General features: G+C 56.2%; 1 protein-coding gene across 1 annotated transcript; it reads right to left on the minus strand.

Moving 5' to 3' along the window:
• Positions 1-6,560: 6,560 nt before the first annotated feature.
• Positions 6,561-18,406, minus strand: DNAL4 (dynein axonemal light chain 4). The gene is made up of 4 exons (XM_045463804.1): positions 18,293-18,406; positions 10,639-10,850; positions 8,889-8,972; positions 6,561-7,659 (listed from the first exon to the last, which is right to left on the minus strand). The coding sequence occupies exons 2-4, from the start codon at positions 10,705-10,707 to the stop codon at positions 7,495-7,497; spliced, it is 318 nt and encodes a 105-aa protein (XP_045319760.1). The 5' UTR covers positions 10,708-10,850; positions 18,293-18,406; the 3' UTR covers positions 6,561-7,494.
• Positions 18,407-19,102: the final 696 nt, after the last annotated feature.

Consider the following 19,102-nt stretch of genomic DNA (forward strand, 5'->3'; position numbering starts at 1 on the left):
AAACGTCCCTCCTCTGGTCTCTGCGCCCCTCCTGGGCACTCCCATCCCCCAGGATGGCACTTTGTCCCCAGAGCTGTCCCCGCTGGCTCCCAGGTCTGCCCAACTGCAAGCTCCCGAGGGGGTGGCGAGCATATCACACTGACCTGTGTCCCCCCGGCCCCGCCCCCGCAGAAGCCGGCACAAAGGATGCGCTCAAAGATTTGACAGATGAATACACGGACAAGGACATTCACGTAATAAGCATTTATTGAGCACCATCTGTGTACACAACCCCGTGCGAAGCCCCTCAGCTCCCACAAGTGCTCCAGACTATGCATGTTCAAGGGGGAGACTCTGCCCGCACCGGGGCGATCGGGAAGGCTCGGGGGAAGCTTTCCGGGGGGCTTGGAATACACGTGTCCTGAACATCCACCGGCTTACCCGTGGCTCTGCCCGCACAGGGTTCTCCAGGAAGCTCCGTCAGAGTCCGTGTCCTCACTGAGGGCAGGGGCCGCAGTGGGTGCCCATTTCCTCTACGCGGGGCCCAGCACTTCCTCAGAGTTTGTCAGATATTTGCTAAGACCACCGTGACAGCAGGTGAAGCTGAAAGTGGTTGTCAAAGGCCAACCCAGGGGTAGGAGCCCAGCTGACAGTCGCCTCTGGCAGAGGCTTTAACAATAGTAGCTAATTCGCGACCCCTTTCAATTGCTACTCCGTACCCTTAGCCCTCGCAATGACCTCTGGGGTAGGAGGGCAAGGACTTCTCCCCACTTTACACATGAGGAGAGTGGGGGCTCAGGAGCTGAAGGGACTCACTCAAGGCCACACAACTGGCAAGTGGTGGAGCTGGCACTGGAATTCGGGTCTAACTGAAAACCCAACACCCTCTTCCTGCTTCGCAATGCTCTTCCACCCGTGGGAACCCACTTACGTTGCTTCTGGATTTGAAATGGTTCTTAGGAACCAGGCCCAAGGTGAGTGACTTTGTGAATCCCAAGCATACCTGAGGCCTTCTGTGAGGAGCCTGGAAACTTGGCATCAGAACTCAAGGGACTAGGTTCAGCCCCTGACTCAGTCATGGCTGATAACCTGCCTTGTGTGCCTGTTGCTCTAAGTTTCCTGGGACTTTTTCACTCATCCATCAACTGTCTATCCACCATCCATCCATCCATTCCCATTCTATCCATCACCCAGGTATTCATCATCCATCCATCCATCACCCATCTATCCATCATCCATCCATCCATCCACCCATCCATCCATCACCCATCTATCCTCCCATCCACCCATCCATCCATCCATCCATCCATCATCCATCACCCATCACTCATCCATCTATCTATCCATCACCCATCCATCCACCACCCATTCATCCATCCATCCATCCTCCATTCTCCATCCATCCATCCATCCACCCACCGATCCACCCATCCATCCATCACCCATCTATCCTCCCATCCATCCATCCATCCATCATCCATTACCCATCCATCCATCCACCCACCCATCCATCCATCCATCCATCACCCATCTATCCTCCCATCCATCCATCCATCACCCATATCACCCATCCATCCATACATCCACCCACCCATCCATCCATCCATCCATCCACCCATCCATCCATCACCCATCTATCACCCATCCATCCATACATCCACCCATCCATCCACCCACCCATCCACCCATCCATCCATCACCCATCTATCCTCCCATCCATCCATCCATCACCCATATCACCCATCCATCCATCCATCACCCATATCACCCATCCATCCATCCATCCATCCACCCATCCATCCATCACCCATCTATCACCCATCCATCCATACATCCACCCATCCATCCATCCATCCATCCACCCATCCATCCGTCACCCATCTATCACCCATCCATCCATCCACCCACCCATCCATCCACTCATCCATCCATCACCCATATATCCTCCCATCCATCCACCCATCCATCCATCCATCCATCCATCCATCCATCCATCATCCACCACCCATCACTCATCCATCCATCCATCCATCCATCCACCCATCCATCCATCCCCCATCTATCACCCATCCATCCATACATCCACCCACCCATCCATCCACCCATCCATCCATCCATCCATCCATCACCCATCTATCCTCCCATCCATCTATCCATCCATCCATCCATCCATCCATCATCCACCACCCATCTATCTCTCATCCATCTATCTATCCATCACCCATCCATCCACCACCCATTCATCCATCCATCCATCCTCCATCATCCATCCATTCATCCATCTTTTCTTTCCTCACTCACTACGATGCATCTTCAATACATATCAGGCCTTGTGCTAGAGAGATAAGACATAGCCCCTGTCATCAAGTCAATAAAATGTAGCAGGTGTAGATGCCATAACAGAAGATGTGGCATGCTGGGGACACAAAGCAAAAGTCTAGAAGGGGTGTCCAGAGGGTGCAGTGGGGAAGGCGTCCTGGGGGAGCTAGTCACTCTCACCACATCTCTGAGGCTGTTGGAGTGCAGGAGAGAACCCTTAACCCAAGGCCAGCCCCCGCTGCTGGCCTGTCACAAGTTCTCTATGAAGCCATTTCCCCACTGCTGCTGGTAGTGGGGATCCTCGTGGAACCTACCTGGCTCACCTCACTGGGCCATTTTAAGGCTGGAGGTACAGACACAGCTTGGAGGAGACTTGAGTAACAGCAAAGTCCTCACAAGCACTTGTTACTGAGATTGTCTTCCCTGGCTCAGGATGGAAGGGTGGGTCTAGTCCAGCTGTTTGGGGTCCTTGGTCACCGGAAGTGTGTGTAATATATGCGCACCTGTGTGTGTGGTCACCCTGTCGTTCACGCTCTGGCCTGGCAGGGCCGACGTCTATAGGGGCCAAGAGGCCCAAGCGTGCGGGATGGCACCCCAGACTGGCCCTGACCCAAATCCTGGATTGGCCCTTCCAACCTGAAGCCACTTCCATGTCCGTGGCCACCGTGGCCCTAGTGCCCTACAGTGACCTTGGGAAGGAGACTGGCCGGGGCCGGGGGCCCTCTTTTGCAGGTGAGGAAACGGGAGATCTGAGGAGCAAGAGGCTCGTCCCAGCTGGCGGGCAGACCACTGGAGAGGTTTAAGCGCTGGGGCTCTCGCGTCACCGGCCTACGGTGGTGCCTCTCAATCCCTCTGTGACCTGGGGCTTCAGCTCTCTGTGCCTCGATGCCCCATCTGAAGAGAGAGGGATATTGGACAGTATCTCCTCACAGGGTGGATGTGAGAATTACGTGAGCCAGAGTTTGGAAAATGCTCAGTGGAGTGCCAGAACACTTGGTGGTGCGGGAATATTATTAATACTAATTCAGAACTTTTGCCTCCTGGGCGCACTCTCTTTCCACTCCCCGCCCCCCTGCCGGGCCTTTCTAAGGATCGAAGACAGCAGCTGGCAGTGGGAGGTGGTTGCTTTAAATACGAGATGAGAAGAACAAAAGGAAAATAGAACAGGGTGGTGGCTTGTGGCTCAACTTTAACAATTCTCCTCCCCGAACTGGGGGAGGGTCTAAAGGACAGAGTCAGATGCTGCCCGCTTTTGTCTTTAAGGAGCTAAAGGCCCTGCTTCACAGCTCAGTCGCTGGTGTGGGCTGGGACCCCACAGCCTAAGGGGACATCCTCCTGCTTGCCTGTTCTCCAGAGAGGCAGGAAGTAGGTTAAGCGGGATCCTGGAGCTTCTCTGCATCAGGTCTAAGATGACATTAAGTATCCACCAGATTTCTCCACAGGCCACACAGCCTGCCCCCTGGCAGCTCGCCCACTGCCTCCGTCACATGAGCCCCATTACCAAGTTCTCACACCGACTGCCCTAGTGCCCCATGCCCCCCCACCCCCGACCTCCCCTCGAGTCTGCGCAGGCCGTGTTGGGGCAAGGGGGCAATGTTTCATTCCGTCTGATCCGCTGGCCACTCACTGCTCTCCTAGGCAGAGGGACGGAGCCCTGGGGGTGGGGGCCTATGACTCGGCCTCTAAACAAGGCTGCCAACTGCCCCCACCCTGACTATGGCTGGCCGGGCAGAAGGCACCGAGGTGGTGGTGAGCCACCGAACACGGAGGGCAGTGGAGAGACGGCCCGCAGGGGCTGCGGGTCCCGCCTCTAAGGAAATGCCGGGGCTGCTGTGGTCCGAGCAGAGGGCAAGGTGGAGACCCGAGGCTGGTGGGAGGCAACCAGAAGGCCCATGAACAGAGCTTGTGCAGAGATGTGCGCGGAGAGCAGAGGCCCGAGGCCGAGGCTCAGGTTCTGGCCAGTCCCTTCCCAGCTGGACCCTGGGCAAGGGCCCTCATCCTCCCAACCTCAGATTCCTGATTTGTAAATGGGGACAGTGACTTACCGCCTGGGAGGTCTGCTCAGGATACAGGACATCGTGGTCATAAGGGAGGGAGCCCAATGCTTGCCAAGTGGGACACGCTCAACAGACAGCGTTCTCTTCCTCCGTGGCCCCCGCAAAGCCCTCGCCTTCAGCTCGCTCCCTTCCCCCGTGCCCCCATCTTGCCCTTTGGTCCAACTCCAGGCCAAGGCCTCCACCTCCCCGAGCATCTCGGCAGCGTTCTCGGGCCACCGAGGATCTGCACGTGCTGCTCCCACAATTGACGGCCCCTTCCCCCTGCCTCCACCCCTGGAAAAAGCCGAGGCCTAGCTCAATGCCACCTCCTCTGTGAAGCTTTCCCCCAGTGCCCCGGGCAGTGAGTTGCTCCCTTTCCCGAACCCCGCATTTCCCCGAACCCCGCCCGTCTCCTCCTAGCAGATGACTTAAACGCATCCTGCTTTCTGTTCCTGGGTCTGTCTCCCTCGACAGACCTGTAGCCATTCACTGCCGATACGGCACCTTCTTCATTGTGTCCCTCTCCTTTTCGGCACCTGTCAGCGAAGGCTTGTTGAACCCCTGGCCCCGAGCAGGGAGGCCCCTGTGAGGAAGGTCGGGGTGACCGTGGCTGGCCCCGACCTTGGGGAGCAGAAGGAAGAAATCCCTGGGAAACAGCTGCCACGGTGCCCGGTCACTGACCGGGCCCAACAGTGACCACACCCTCTGTGGCAGCAGGACGGGGAGGGCGGGGGAGGGGGCCCTACCAGCCGGATCTTGCTGAATTTCCACCCCGTCCCGAGGGGCTGGGGGTCAGGTGGGAGCAGCAGCACACGCAAGGGTGCACATCCAGACAGCAAGAGTGCACAGCACCGGGCATCACCTGCCCCGGATGCGGGCCTGAGACTCCCGACCCCCTCAGGAGGCTGGTGCTTTTTATCCCCATTCTGCTGACAAAGCCACTGAGGCACAGAGAGCTTAGGAAGAGCAGGGCTGGGCCCGAACCAGATCTGTGGGCCTCGGAGCCCACACGCCCAAGTGCCACCCCCACCACCTCGGCCGCAGGCTGCGCCAAGCCTCACTTGCTGGCACCCGCGGGTGTGGATTCACGGAGAGAACAGACGCAAAGCGGGCGGTTAGCAAACCACGGCTATTCCAGGCCTTGGCGCCCCCTCTCCCGTCACTCCTCCCTGTGTGCCCCCAATCTCTCCAGCCTCAGAGGGGGGACCTCGCCTTCTAGTTCAGGTCTGCCTGTCGTCAGCCTGGGACCCTGCGAGGCACCAACTCAGCCAGCACTTAGGTCCACGAGCGACCACTAGTCTCTCTGCCCAGCCGCCCTGGTCTGTGTGAGCAAACCTTGGCTGCCTGAAGCCACGATGTCCCGCATGTCTGTTGACAGATCTACTCACGACTGGACTCAGCCTCGGAAGGGCATGGCTGGGCCAGGGGCCAAGACTCCCGGGGCCTCAGTGTCCCGCGTGGGCCAGCCCAGGAGGCCCCGCGGGGTGGGGAACAGAGGCTGCAGGGAAGAGGGGCCTGCTCTCCCCGGGGCCAGTGTTTTAGGGTCTGAGACTGGAATTGAGGGGCCGGCCCCTGAGCCGAAGGGGCTTCGTGGTCCCGCAATGTGCCCCCCCCATCCTCAAATCACTTTTGCCTCCGTGTCTCTACTCCCATCACCCCTCGGTCTGGAGCAGCCCCTCCCCCAGTAAAGCCCCCTCTCCCTCAAGAGTCAGCTTTCGGGCCTCGTCGGCCAGAGGCCCACCTCACTCCCTGGGCTGGGACCGGAGGCGCCCCTTCTCCTCCTGGGGTGCCCTGTCCTATCTTTCACATCTGCTTGTAACGACTGGGTTCAAATGTTCCTCCACAGGAGACTGTGGGCTCACTGAGGGCAGGGTCTGTGGCTTTTCCATCTCCGGGACCCTGCCCCTGGGCCCTGGCATCCACCAGCTGTTGAATAAACACCTTTGAACTGAAACCACGCAATGCGAGACTGACGGCTTTAGGGCAGCTCGGTCTGGCCATCGAGGGCGTCTCAGTCAGCATCCGTGTGGCCCCAGCGACCGCACTCAGCCCCCACCCGGGACGGAACGGCGAGCGGTGGGGCCTGGGCGAGCGGGGCTGTGTCTGGGCCCAGGTTCCCAGGAGCCTCGCTATTCAGCCAGAAGTCTCTCTGGGCTCCCGGGACCCACCACAGCCCGAGGATACCCAGCCCATCTTCCCCTAACCTCAAGAGACTGTAGATCAAGGTCCATTTTTGGTCACTTTAATTGTAAAAACGAAGACATTTGTATAAATAAGACCGCTGTGTAAAATAGCATTCACCCTTCTACTAAAACCCTTCTCCCCACGCTCAAAAAAGAATATAGAAAAGCCAGCAGAGATCAGAAGTACAAATCAGCATGCGGTCCCTGATGAGAAGTAACTGGCAGGCCAGGTTTCCCTGCCGAAACAGGCCTCGTGGTGAGCGCACTCCTGGCCCAGGAGCCTCGCCGGAGGCTCAGTGACACCCACGCCCTCTGCCACGGGAGCCCAAGTGCACAGGTGGAGGCGGTACGGAAGGTTCGCGGCCTGGCGGCTGGGGAGGGAGGACAGCACGTGGGGAAAGGCTGTCGGTCCTCACGCCAAAGCCGGGGACGACGGAGCTAGCGGTCCAATGAGAGGCAGCGGTTTGTTCAGCCTGGGGTCGGGCTGGGAAAGGGGCTTCTGGAGGGTCACCTCTTCTCCAGAGGATGAGGGGAGAAAGCTGCCAGTGTCCCTTGAGAGGACAGGCTCCTCCTGGGGCCACGTGCATATGGCCGGTGAAGACAAGGACGGTGCAGGCCGGCCGCAGCGCGGGGGGGCGGGGGGGGGCGGCGGGGGCTCCCGGGAGGCGAGGGGAGAGCGGCCCCCAAGAGAGGTGGGGCTGGCGTGTCCTTGTGCGAAAAATCCCACCTCCCCACCCTCCTACCCTGTCACACCTCCCACCCCTCCCCTGCGTCCAGACCGCGGCCTGCTCTCCCCTTCGCGCGCTGGGGGCCTGGGGAAAGGTGTCCACGCGTTCACCCGCTGGGCGCGGCTCGGGAAACTGTCATCAAAGGGCAAAAGGAAAGACCCCAGGCTCTCCTTTGCGAAGCGAGGGCCTGCCTGGGGCCGCTCCCCATCCCTGCAGGGGACGGGGGCAGGGGTGGGGGGGGGGACGGTGTCAGGAGCACTTCCAGACACACACAGCCAGGGTCCCCCCGAAGTACAGGTACAGGAGGTTCTTCACCTCGTGTGTGATCTCAAACCCAAAGCCCTCGCCGATGACCACGTGCCAGGAGGAGCCGAACTTCTTGTCCATCGTCTCTTTGATCATCTTGGCAGCGCTCTGGAACAAAGGGGACGCTCATCAGATGGGAAAGGCTGGGGTCGGGGGGCACGAGCCAACCCCCGCCTCCCCCCGGGAAGCCGAAGTCTTGGCGGGAGAAGAGCCTGCACCCCACCCTTCTGCCTCCTGCCAGGGGCTGGGACACAGGGACGGAAGAGCAGACCCTACCCCACCAGTCGAGAAGACACTGGCGAGGCTGGCCGAGCAGGCCCTGGTCTGAAGAGGGAGCCCCGGGTCGGTGTCCGGGCTCCGCCATTCAGTGCCCGTGTCCGGGGTCGGCACCGCGAGGCTGCGGTGGGGACCAAGCGCGGTAACGCGTGACAGCATTCCGCACGCCGCATGCGGTCCTCGTCACTGCGAGGAGTTGTCAAGTTTGTCTCCAGGGAACAGAAAGGCTTTTCCCTAATGGGTCCGGGGAACTTCTGGAAGGGGAGCTGGACTGCTTCCCTCAGTTACGGCAACAGCCCCGGCTCCTTCCTGTGCTGGCTCTTTCAAGAAGCTTCTTCTGAGAAGAGGCCTAGGGAGGGGCAGAGGACCTAGCCTCTGAGGGGGAGTCCGTGCCAGGCGCTTGGCCCGCGTCATCTCAGTACACACGTTCTCGCGGCCACCCGGTGGGGAGGCAGCATCTGACTCCCCGTTACAGACTAGGAGACTGGGGCTCAGAGATGAGAAATGGCTTATCCGGGGTTAAAGAGCTCGGAAGGGCTGGAGACAGCATTTGAACTTGGGCCTGGGTCTGCCTCCCCACTGGCTGGGCTGTCGTGATGCTGACTCATCACCGGGCTGATGAATGACATTCCTGCGTCACTGCCTGTTGGCCATATCCCCAGCACCCAGAACAGTGACTGGGACAAGGGATGGCGTTTAACATCTTTTTTGGATGGATGGATGGATGGATGGATGGATGGGTACGTGAATGAATGCCTGGGCCTCTGTTCTCCCCTGGGACGGAGCCAAGGGGGAGAGGTGCCCTACCCAGCAGACCCCCGGAGATAGGGAACACAGGCAGGGGCACCTGAAGAGCCCTCTAGGGCTGGGCATGACCACCATCAGATCAGTGCCCCAGAGACAGCACCAGCCTCTTCCCTCGCTGGCTTTCCTCGGGCTTCGAATGCTTCCAAGGAAGGCACTAGCCAGGCCCCAGTAGGACTCTCTGGAGCTGGCTGTGGGGACCGGGGCCACTTGATTCACCCACGGGGGTCACCGAAGGCACAAGGGGCCGCCTGTACCTCATTGTTGTTGGAGAATTTCTCACAGGCCGTGACACATAGCTCCATGGTCTCTACTCGCATCTCCTCTGGCATGTCCGAATGCTAGAGACAGGGCAGGGAGACAAACAGAGAGAGGCTTAGCCCACCAGCTGGCCTGGGCTGGCTTCGCCGTCCCAAGCTCAAGGCATGGACATTGGGTAGCTGCCCTGGCACGGCCCTGGGCAAGCCCATATCCTGACTTGGGGCGTGCAGCTGGGACAGAGGGCATGGAATCTGGCAAAGCCGAGTGGGCTTTAACGCCCGGGCCCCTCTGCAAGGGCACGAAGCTTCTGGCATCACGTTCCAGCCAATAGACACGGGGAGAAGGCTGGCCCGGGCAGGAGAGGATGCCGGTTGCGGAAACAGTTTACATCGGCCCCAGAGCACAGCTGGATCTCAGCCGGAAGGGCCTGGAGAGACAGCTCCGGGTTCTTCCTAACTCTGACCGCTCTCTCTCATCCACTTGGCCGGATCCCCCTCCTCCTCCTGATTGCAGGAGGGCCCTGGGCTTCGTCCCTACCCTGTCTCTTCACCAGCAAGCTCCTCTCCAGGAGGTCCCACCCTGTTCCGTGGTGTCATGTATCTTCTACGTGAGGGTTCTTACATTTTCACTCCCAGCTCTAACCTTTTTTTGTGGGGGGCTCCGGACTCCTATGGCCAACTCTCTACTTGACAAGCTTAGACGTCTAAAGGATAACTCGACTTTCCCCACAAACCTACGCTTCCTCCTCCTTCCTTTTCTTGGTAATTGACACCATTTTCTCTCCTGAGTTCGGGGGAAAAAAAAAAAAAAAAAAAGTCCTGGGAGTTACCCTTGACTTTCCTGTCCTCACACCTGGCACCCAATGCGCCAGTGAGTTCTACAGCCTCAACCTCCAAGATGCGCCCTGAGTCTGAACGTGTCCACTTCCACTCCGTGACCTGGGCCTAGCCGCCCCCTCGTCTCTCTGGGCCTCTGCAGTAGTGTCCTCACGGGTCTCCCCACTTCCACTCCGGTCCCCTAAAAATCCATTCTCCTTACAACAGCTGGAACGATCCTTCGAAAACATCAAACGCGTCCCATCACTCCTCGGCTTAAAACATCCGCTGCTCCCTTCGGACCCGGGAGAGCGTCCACACTCTTCACCATGACTGTCACAGTGCCTGGCCCACCTGTGAGGTCTGGCCTGCTGTCACTCTGGCCCTCACGTCCCCCCACCCGCCTCGGCACTCGTCAGCCTTCCTTCTGTTCCTCCAAAATGCCGAGCTCACTCCCACCGCGGGCGTTTGGGGCTTGCCGTTTTCCCTGCTTGGCACGTGCTTCCCAGACCTTGGCAAGGCTGTCTCCCTAACTTCATTCAAGTCTCTGACCGGAGAACTCTGTCCAGAGGCTAACCCCTACTCTCTAGCCCCTGACACCTGCTTTCTCTCTCTTGATAGCACTATTTACCGGAATTACGCTCCTTGAAACTTTTCTTCCTGTGGCCCAGGCCTTTGCCTGTCTTGCTCGCTACTGTACCCACAGTGCCTAGAAGAGAGCCCAACGTACAGTAGGTGACCTAAGTAAACACTTGTCGAGTGAATGAAGGAACGAAGGAATGGAGCACTGTCGACTCTCAGACCTCCAGACCTGAGCCAGGAGAGCCCTTAACTTCCTCCTCCTGCTGTCCTGCAGGGAACGAGCTCTCTGCCTCGTTTCGAGGCGGTGTGGGCCCTGCTGGCCGCCCTGCCTCCCTGCCCCGGGGCTTACCCTGACCAGAGGGAAGGTCTGCAGTCGCTTATAATCAGCCTCATCTTTCTTCCCTTCTGTTTCTCCCATGATCCTTCCACCGTGACCCCCGGAGGGAGAGGGTGGGCTCTCGGGAGGTGCTGGCACTGGCAGTGAAGACCACACCCTGGGGATTCAGGAAGCAGGCCCTGCCAACTGGGGTGGGAGCAGAAAATGTCTTTCCTCAAGGGGTGCTGTGGAAAACAGGAAAAACCAGGAGAAAGAGTTGGCTTTCAAACCATACATCACAAATTAGAAATGTCTCACTGACAATTTGACACCTCCCCGTCTTAACTCCTCCGCATCCTTTTCCAAATGGCCAGCAAGTCTGCAGACGGGAGGATGAGTCAACGCGAGATGCTGGGACCCGGTGGTTAAGAACACACTGGTATGCGGCTACAAGCCCACACTGTCATTATCAAGACAAATACTGAGTGCGGGCCAGGCCGAGGGTGGAGCCTGGAGCTTGCAATTAACACGCGCAGCTTCTCTGCATGCACACGTATGTACACGGTCCTTACTCCCCAGCACACGTAGCTGGAAAGGGAAATGTCGGGTCAGGATCAACAATCCCGGGCTTATGTGCAAGCCGGAGCCTCTTCCACGGGTCCCTGATCTGCGGAAGGAACGGGAACAGTGATGGTCCGTGTCCTCCTCGGCTTGCCCGGCTCCCAGCACTTCCTGCCCCCTCCCCCTCAGGCCTGCCTGGTCCAGAAGCTGTAAGGCCTGGGCCTCCTGGTTCTACTGTTCCCCAGCAGTGTGGCCTTGGGCCTCAGGGTCCTCACCAGGAACCTGGGGGCAGCCACATCTATCTCGTGGGGCTGTTACGAGACTCAGATGAGAAGGTACGTGAAGCTAACCCAGTGCCCAGCACATGGCCACGTACACGAGAGACTGTGTGTGGATATGAATGGAAAGTTATAAAGCCTAATACATATGTTTGGATTTTTTTTCTTTCCAAATCTAGCTATGTAAAAACAGATGGGACTTTTCCTAAAGAGAGGAGCTGGGTCCTAATGTCTGTGAGCACTGCTGGAAATCCTGGTTGTTTCTCCTTATCCTCCAATTCAATTTAGCCTGTAATTCAAGGGACTTTTTCTCTCGGAAGAAGGACTAACACAAGTGCCTACAACCCACCGTGCTGCGAACCCTGCTTAACCATCCACATTGGACACCTACAAGCAAATAATGTTACGCCAGCGTTTCTGACATTTCCAAACTGGTTTGTTTTCATGGCACGGCCGCCAAAGCCCGAAAACGCCTAGCGTAGCAACTAACGGGCAGTCGTGACAGGTGACGTCTGTCAGATTTCCTGTCCCTAGTGCCCCACTGCTACAACGCCCCTGCGAGTTAGGGCCTGCACCAAAGGAGGCGTAAAGCTGCTACTCCACCGGCCTGAGGTCTCAGCCGGTGAGCGGCAGACCTGGGGTTTGACTCTGGGCGCGGTCTCCGGCGTGGGCCCCTCTCTCTCCTTCTCGTGGCACCGACACAAGGTAGGCGCCCACTGTGCCACCACCAGCGCGGGCCGTGTGATCCCAGCTGCGAAATGCACGTTTGACGTCTGACCGGTCGGTGACAATCGTTCTCGTGTGGACTCGACCCGCGTGTGGCCGAGCACCAAGCCTTCCGCGTGCTTCTTCCGGGCTGTGCTCTCAACCATCTCCGTCTCTCTGGTGCTTCAGAAGCCCTCGGCGTCACCCCATTTGGTGGGCTCCCTCGAACGAGGCTGGAAGCCTGCCGCCGACTCCACCATCCCGCGACACTGGTATTTTCTGGTTTCTCGGCGGACAGACGGTTCCTCTGAGCTCGTCAATTCTGGGCACCTGTACCACTCAGATATTAGCAGTTCTGGTTTGTCTCTACAGAGAAGTTGGCGAATGACCAGGCACGATCTCACTGGACTTTCTGCTAATGTTTCTTATTTCACAGAATCCAGGGAATCGTCTTGTCTCTGCTTGTTAATGTTAAGGCCCATCTCCAATCCCATCCTGTCCTGGCTTTCATAAAGGCCACTTGTTTGCTGCCTCCTCCCCGTTATCAAGGTGCAACAGAGGTGACGATCAAAGGATACGGGCTTTAAGGTGTGTTTACCTCCCAAGATTCTCAGCTTAAAATGCTGAAGCAGTCGCTGAGGCATTTCCCACCTAAATACTGAATTAAATATTTCAATCCGATCCAGTGCATCCTCGGGGCTCAAGAGTGCTGGCCTGGCGTGGCCTGGAAGGGAATTCAGTCAAGGGTGTGCCTGCCTGCCCTTGGGGAGGGCGGGGGCTGGGGCTGCTGGGATTCTGTTTCAGCATATGGAACCCTGATGAACCAGACTCAGAGGTCAGAGATATTACCAAAGTCCATTCTTCAGGAACAAAGGGGAAAAAGCCACCGGGACAGGTTTTTTTTTTTTTTTGAGGGGGAAGGGCGTGGGGAACCGCGAGGTGGGGTATTTAGGCTTGAAGGCCAGTTCTATAACCAAAATGAATTTTGTTCCCTCCGTGCTTTGCAGCCCTGGGCAAGTAATTTAACCTGAGCCTTGGTTTCCGCCTCTGTGCAATGGGATGAACCCGTCTTCTTATTCTCAGAAAGCCACTGCAAGAACCAACGGTATGTATGTGAGGGTGTGGTAACCGCAAAGCTCTGTGCACTATTCTCATCGCGCTGCTCCCGCTGCCACCCTGCCGTCGGCCAGCACGTCTCCAACATTATTCAACCGCGCTTATTGAGGACCACGATTGCGAATGCCTTTTCCTAACCATTGCCAGTACTTCTGGGGATCCAAAAGGGATGAGACTTGCAGGATAAAAAGGAACAGTTACAGATGACGTGCTTCCAAATACAGAAAGGTAGGAGAATCTTTTATGATGCTGTATCATTATAGTACAGCTATAGTCATTTGGCCACGATTTAAAGCCCGCCTGGAAGAATGCTGCCAAAAATAGCAGACCCAGAGGTTTTAATAACCTTATCAATCTCCCATGCGGATGAGTGTGTGTCTGACAGCTCCAGGCCAGAAAGAAGTCCCATCAGGCCTAAAAGAGGGCCCTTTAATAATGTAAGTGTGACCACAGCCAGGGTACTTGAATCTGCTGGGCACCAAAGCTCAACCTGTCCTAGGGACGTCCTGGGGCACAAAGCCAGTGGCAGCCTCGCCCTGTCTCCCGTCCCTTGTTCTCCTCGCCCAAGGACGCCTCCGAACGCTTGGCACAGCCTCGCCCCTGTCTACTGCGAGGCTACGCCCGGGGAACAGGAGGAAAAGACAGGGCTCTTTCTGTCGTCACCTTGAAAGACCCAGCGCCCCTTGTCCTGCTGTCTGTGCCTCATTCTTTCGGACACTGACCTCAGTCACCGTGTATTGTTTTGCTCCTGAAGCACTTGGGAAGAATCCTTAGGAGGGTTCTTAGGAGGGTTAAGCGGATGTGAGAGGGGTGGGGGGAAAATGAAGGACTCTGGGAATTAAGGCCGAAAGTCTCTGCCAGTGCCCAGAGTGGGGGTGGGGGCAGCCACTCAATGCCTGGAACACTCCTGGCTTGTGCATCTCGGAGCACCCCCGGTCACCACCACCAGGATCCGAGAGGTGGGAGGGCACACTCAGAGCAGGGCATGGGGGTTGGTGGGTGCAGGCTCCGCGGGCACGTCTGAATTCACATCTCGTGCCTCAGACAAGTGTTTCTCTCTCGGAGCCTTCGTTTATCTCGTCTGGAAATTGGGACAAAGAACAGACTACCTCACAATAAGTGTCAGCTCTTGTTACCGGTGCAGTGAGAGGGGGACCTGCGATGTCTTTCTTCATATACCAGCCCACTAAACACCTAAACGTTCAGCCAGACAAACCAATAGTTACTGAGTCCCCACTCCGCAAGCCACGCTGTAAAGCACTGACGGACAAAAGTCACAAGGAAAGTCTGTGGAACACAGCTGGGGCCAGTGGTAGTTGGGGGGGGGGGGGTGGTACACCGGGTTTTCATTCATTGTCTCCTTTCATCCAGTAACAACCTGTGAGGGCAGCATCCACTCCCAGTCCTCAGATAAGGCACCCGGGGCTCAGAGAGGTTTGGGGGCTGGCCCAAGGGTACTGAGCCAGCAGGGACAGAGCCAGGATCCAAGGCCATATCTACCCTTCTAATTCTACCTTCTATGCCTCTTCCCCGGTCACAAGCAAGTAGGAGAAAGACAGAAACACAAGTAGCTTCAATTCTCGACATCTGCCAGTCCAGCCACCTGCCCGGGCACGTCTCCTACTTCCAGACACGTCGGGGGGACACACTGGGTGCCCTGGTCATACCCCCCGCCCTTCCCTGCCACGTCGACCCTCTGCCTTCTGGCAAACACAGAGCAAAGCTGGCAAGGTGAGGAGAAAGGAGGCTAAGGGAGCGAGGGCATTCATCCAAGATGCTGCGGGTGAGGTCAGGAGACAACACAGGAGACCCGGATTTCACAGATCAGTTTCAAAGGGGGGAAGCAAACACAGGATTGCGTTTTCAAGTTACGCTGAGAACATTAAACACATCATCTACTATAAATGAAGGTTTTAATAGTTAGAAGGAGATGGTTGCAGAATAAAGGACAGTCCTCAGAAAGGACAGTTACTTTCCTCTCTCTCTCTCTCTCTCTCTCTCTCACACACACACACACACACACACACACACAGGCAGTTGCTGCTGTTAGTGTTGTTTTTAACATTGTCCTCGTTTTTTCTCGTTTTACTGAGGTCTACTGAAGACTTCTGATGTGCCTTAGACCATGGGGAGGGAAGGAGGGAGGAAGAGGTGGGGGAGATAGAGACATTTTCTTTATGTGTAACACGACATACTAAACAATATTGACTCACGTGGTCCCCCCCACCCCCGCCACCACCACCAACATACCCGAATTTGGATGAAATCCCAAACCTTTTGTTCAAGATACAAAGTACAACAAAAAGTCACGGCCGTCACAGCAATTAGCTCCAAGCGAGCACAGATGCTCACCACACACAGCCGACTACGCAGTTTGCCGCCCCTCTCCTTCCCGCTCAAGAGAACAGATTTGAATGTGAGGGACGAAGAAGGACATTATTCCAGAAATAAATCGGAGTTGGCGCTGATTGGTTATTATTATTTTCTTTTAACCATTCGCAACTGCGAATTACTGGTGGCATGTCACAACCAGCCACGACTGAGCAGTTGTGTCGCGAGTCCAGACAGTCACCTGAGGCTGAAGGGTCTTCTCTCTTCCCCTGTAGATGCCCCAGGGCACTAGTCCAGTGTCTGCCACATGGCAGAAGCCCAACAGATATCTCTACTGTCGTTAAATTAGATTTCATTTGCTCCCTGAGAAGCATCAATCCATTTGAGTATCAAATCCATTCGATCGGATTTATTGAGCACTGACCATAAGCAAGGCAACAGGACGGGTGTTCTACATCCAGAATCTCACTTACTGCCCCCTGTCCCCAATAACTCTGCTACACAGGTGCTATTATCCCTACTATTCTCATGGCCACGACGGCCGAGAAAAGGAAAGTGACTTTCTACCCAGCTAGTAAATGGAGGAGCTAGGACTCCCTCAGTATATAGGACTTCAAGATTAGGCTTTTTCGATGACTCCACTTTAAGCAGGAGACAGTCTCTGCTTTCAAAGGGGCTTATGATCTGAGAGACCACCACATATACAAGGAACTGACTATGGTTCACGACAGAAAGCAGAACATGCCACAAGGCAGATGCAGAGATAAGAGGCAGGAGGAGAATTCTAGAAGGGGCAGGGGAGAGGATGGCAAGAAACGCTTGGTGGCAGGGGCAGCCTCAGAGTGGGAATCCTGGCAAGCGGACAAGGTGAGGAAGCCGTTCTGGGCAGAGAGATGAACAAACACAGTGACTTCAAAGCAGAAAGCTCAAAGCATTTTCTGGGAAAGTCCAATGGTTCAATCTGGCTGGGGACAGAACCTGGCACAGGAGAAGGGAGAAAAAAGGCTGGGAAACAATGCTGGGGGTGGGTTTGTGGAATCATAGAAAGGCCCTATAACCTAGGCCTGAGAAGCGTGGACATTTTTAGTGGGGAAAGAGAAACGCTTTGGAAGTCTCTCGGGGGTTGGTGACATTGCATTGTTTTCAGGCAATTATTCTGGTGGGCTGGGTAAACAGAAGAGACTGGAGGTAGGGACACCAGTTAGGAAGTTACGGCACTGGCTCAGGTGATCTGAACCAAACTGGCCGCTTCTGGAATGGAGCTGTGAGATCCTCAAGGAGGCAGAATCAAAGCAACGTGACAACTGCCTGAGTGGGATGGGACGGCAGAGTGAGGGAGGATGGCCATGCCACTGAGAAAGACGGCATGTCGGGTAGGACAGATGGATGGTGAAGAAGCGGGCCGGTCTGATTTTAGAACTACGGAGTGTAAGTTGCTCGTAAGACACGGCGAAGAAAAGTGTCTCGTCAGGAGTAGGTAATCACCGAATCGCACGTCATCAGGCACAGAAGGGAAGGTATTGAGTCCAACCACCACGGCAATATATCACGCACTACCCTCACCCCCACTCCAAAGCATCCCGAACCATGAAAGCCCAGGAAAAAGATCAGAGCACGGGATCTGGATTTCATGAAGGAATGACGGCTGATAATAAGGGAACTGATGACACTTCTCAGAGGGGGAAAATGTGGGGAAGAGACAAAGGAAGTGAAGTCACAAATGCTGACTCTACATTGGATCAGACTCTTTAAGAAACAAACAAACAAACAAACAATTCAGTTTATTTATTTTGAGAGGAGGGGCGAGGGGCAGAGAGAAAGAGAATCCCAAGCAGGTTGGGGGTATCCAGCGCCAAGCCCTAGGAGGGGCTCGAACTCACCAACGGTGAGATCATGACCTGAGCTGCAATCAAGAGTCCTACGCTTAACCGACTGAGCCACCCAGGCGCCCTGGACCAGACCCTTCATACTTCAATTCCTTATCCTCAGAATTCCCCCCAAGGCGATGTATCCTGATTTTCTATATACTCAGACTGGAGTCCAAGGAGGTTAGATAACTTGCTAAGGTCCTGTGATTGGGAATTCAAATTAGGTTTGTCAAGTTCCGTTCACTACACCCATGGGTAGCACATCCTCAGGGAAGCCCATGGTTGGATCAAAAAGCACATCCTAGAACGTCAGGGTCGAAGAGGCCTTAGAGATTATTCAAACCAACTTCTATTTACAGACGGGGAAACTGAGGCCCAGAGAAGGAAATGACCAGCTTGGGGTCCCAGCGCATCACCAACGGTCCAAATCAAGCGTCCTGGGCCAAGGCGATGGCGACCACCGGTCCAGCCGCGGGAGCGGGAAACTGCTCCGCGAAACGTGGGGGGGGGGGGGGGGGGGGGAGATTAAGGTCCTGGGGGGAGTCGGGTCAGGGAGGATGGGGGACCGCGCAGCGTGACGGGGCTTCGGGTGTGTGGGGGAAGGAGCGCCCCGTAGAGTCGCCACAGCTAATCGGTCACGGCCCATTTCCCAGGTCCCCGAAGTGAGGGGGTGGGGGTTGGGAGGACCGGGGGCTGGGGACCAGCAGGCAGGAGACTCGAGGTGGGGCCTCCGCGGTAGGCGAGGCCCCACCCGCCCCGCGACGCCTCGCGGCCCCGCTTCGGGCCGGCCCTCCCCGCCCGGCTGCCCGCCGCGCCCCAGGGCCTCACCTGCTCCCGCGGGGGCCGGAGCCGGGGCCACAGCTAGCGCACCCCCGCCAGGGTTGTCAAGGAACGAAACAAGAGTGTCTTAGCAACAACAAGGAAGTCCTGCCCCCTCGCCGGACGTTGACAGGGATTTCACTTTTTATTGGTGAATAAAAGTGTCAATCAATGTTAAAGGCCCCTACAACGTCAGGCTGGTACGGAAAGGGGCGTGGCTAGGGGCTGGGGAGGCGGAGCTGCGGTTATAGTCGTCTTAAGTGGGCCTGAGGAGCCGGGGAGGTACGGAAGTTCTCGTTTGAGAGAAGCGAACTGGGAAGAGTGGTGTTACTTTGGGCGCTTCTTTGAGCCATTTGAAATTTACAAACGCAATTTGTTGGTGTCCTGACCCTAAGATACTGCTTTATTAGAATCTCAAAGGCCTAATAATAACTAGCAGTTATGTAGGCTTCGCAACGAGTATTTCACGTGATTCTTCACATCTTTTTTTAGGTAATAATATTCGTAACCCCATCTCGGAGAGGTTAAGTAACTTGTTAAAGGAAAGAATCAAAGTAAAACTCCCTGACGTTGAACCAAGCCCTCTTTCCACCGTAGCACACCCACATACTGTTTCCTAATTCCGTAGGAGATGTTGTACCATCTAAAGACACAGTTGTCCAGAGCGTGCCTTTTCTTCCTTTTAGGAGGGAAAATTGATCTGAACGTCTTAGTGTAACTAGGGAGAAAGGAAAGCGAGGAGGAGAGAAGAGCCCGCAGATTCAATATTTGATTGGTGGGCCAAAGAGTGGGTGGGGTGACTCCATAATTTAAACATTT

Source organism: Leopardus geoffroyi, chromosome B4, assembly GCF_018350155.1.
Source record: "Leopardus geoffroyi isolate Oge1 chromosome B4, O.geoffroyi_Oge1_pat1.0, whole genome shotgun sequence".
NCBI lineage: Eukaryota > Metazoa > Chordata > Mammalia > Carnivora > Felidae > Leopardus > Leopardus geoffroyi.

What these genes read in the sequence shown, in the direction of transcription:
- DNAL4 (XM_045463804.1), bottom strand. Translation starts at nt 10,707, where the DNA reads ATGGGAGAAACAGAAGGGAAGAAAGATGAGGCTGATTATAAGCGACTG. An exon ending in AGACCTTCCCTCTGGTCAGG is followed by an intron (nt 8,973 to 10,638) that starts GTAAGCCCCGGG and finishes CCCTGTCTCTAG; the next exon opens with CATTCGGACATGCCAGAGGA. An exon ending in AATTCTCCAACAACAATGAG is followed by an intron (nt 7,660 to 8,888) that starts GTACAGGCGGCC and finishes CCTTTGTTCCAG; the next exon opens with AGCGCTGCCAAGATGATCAA.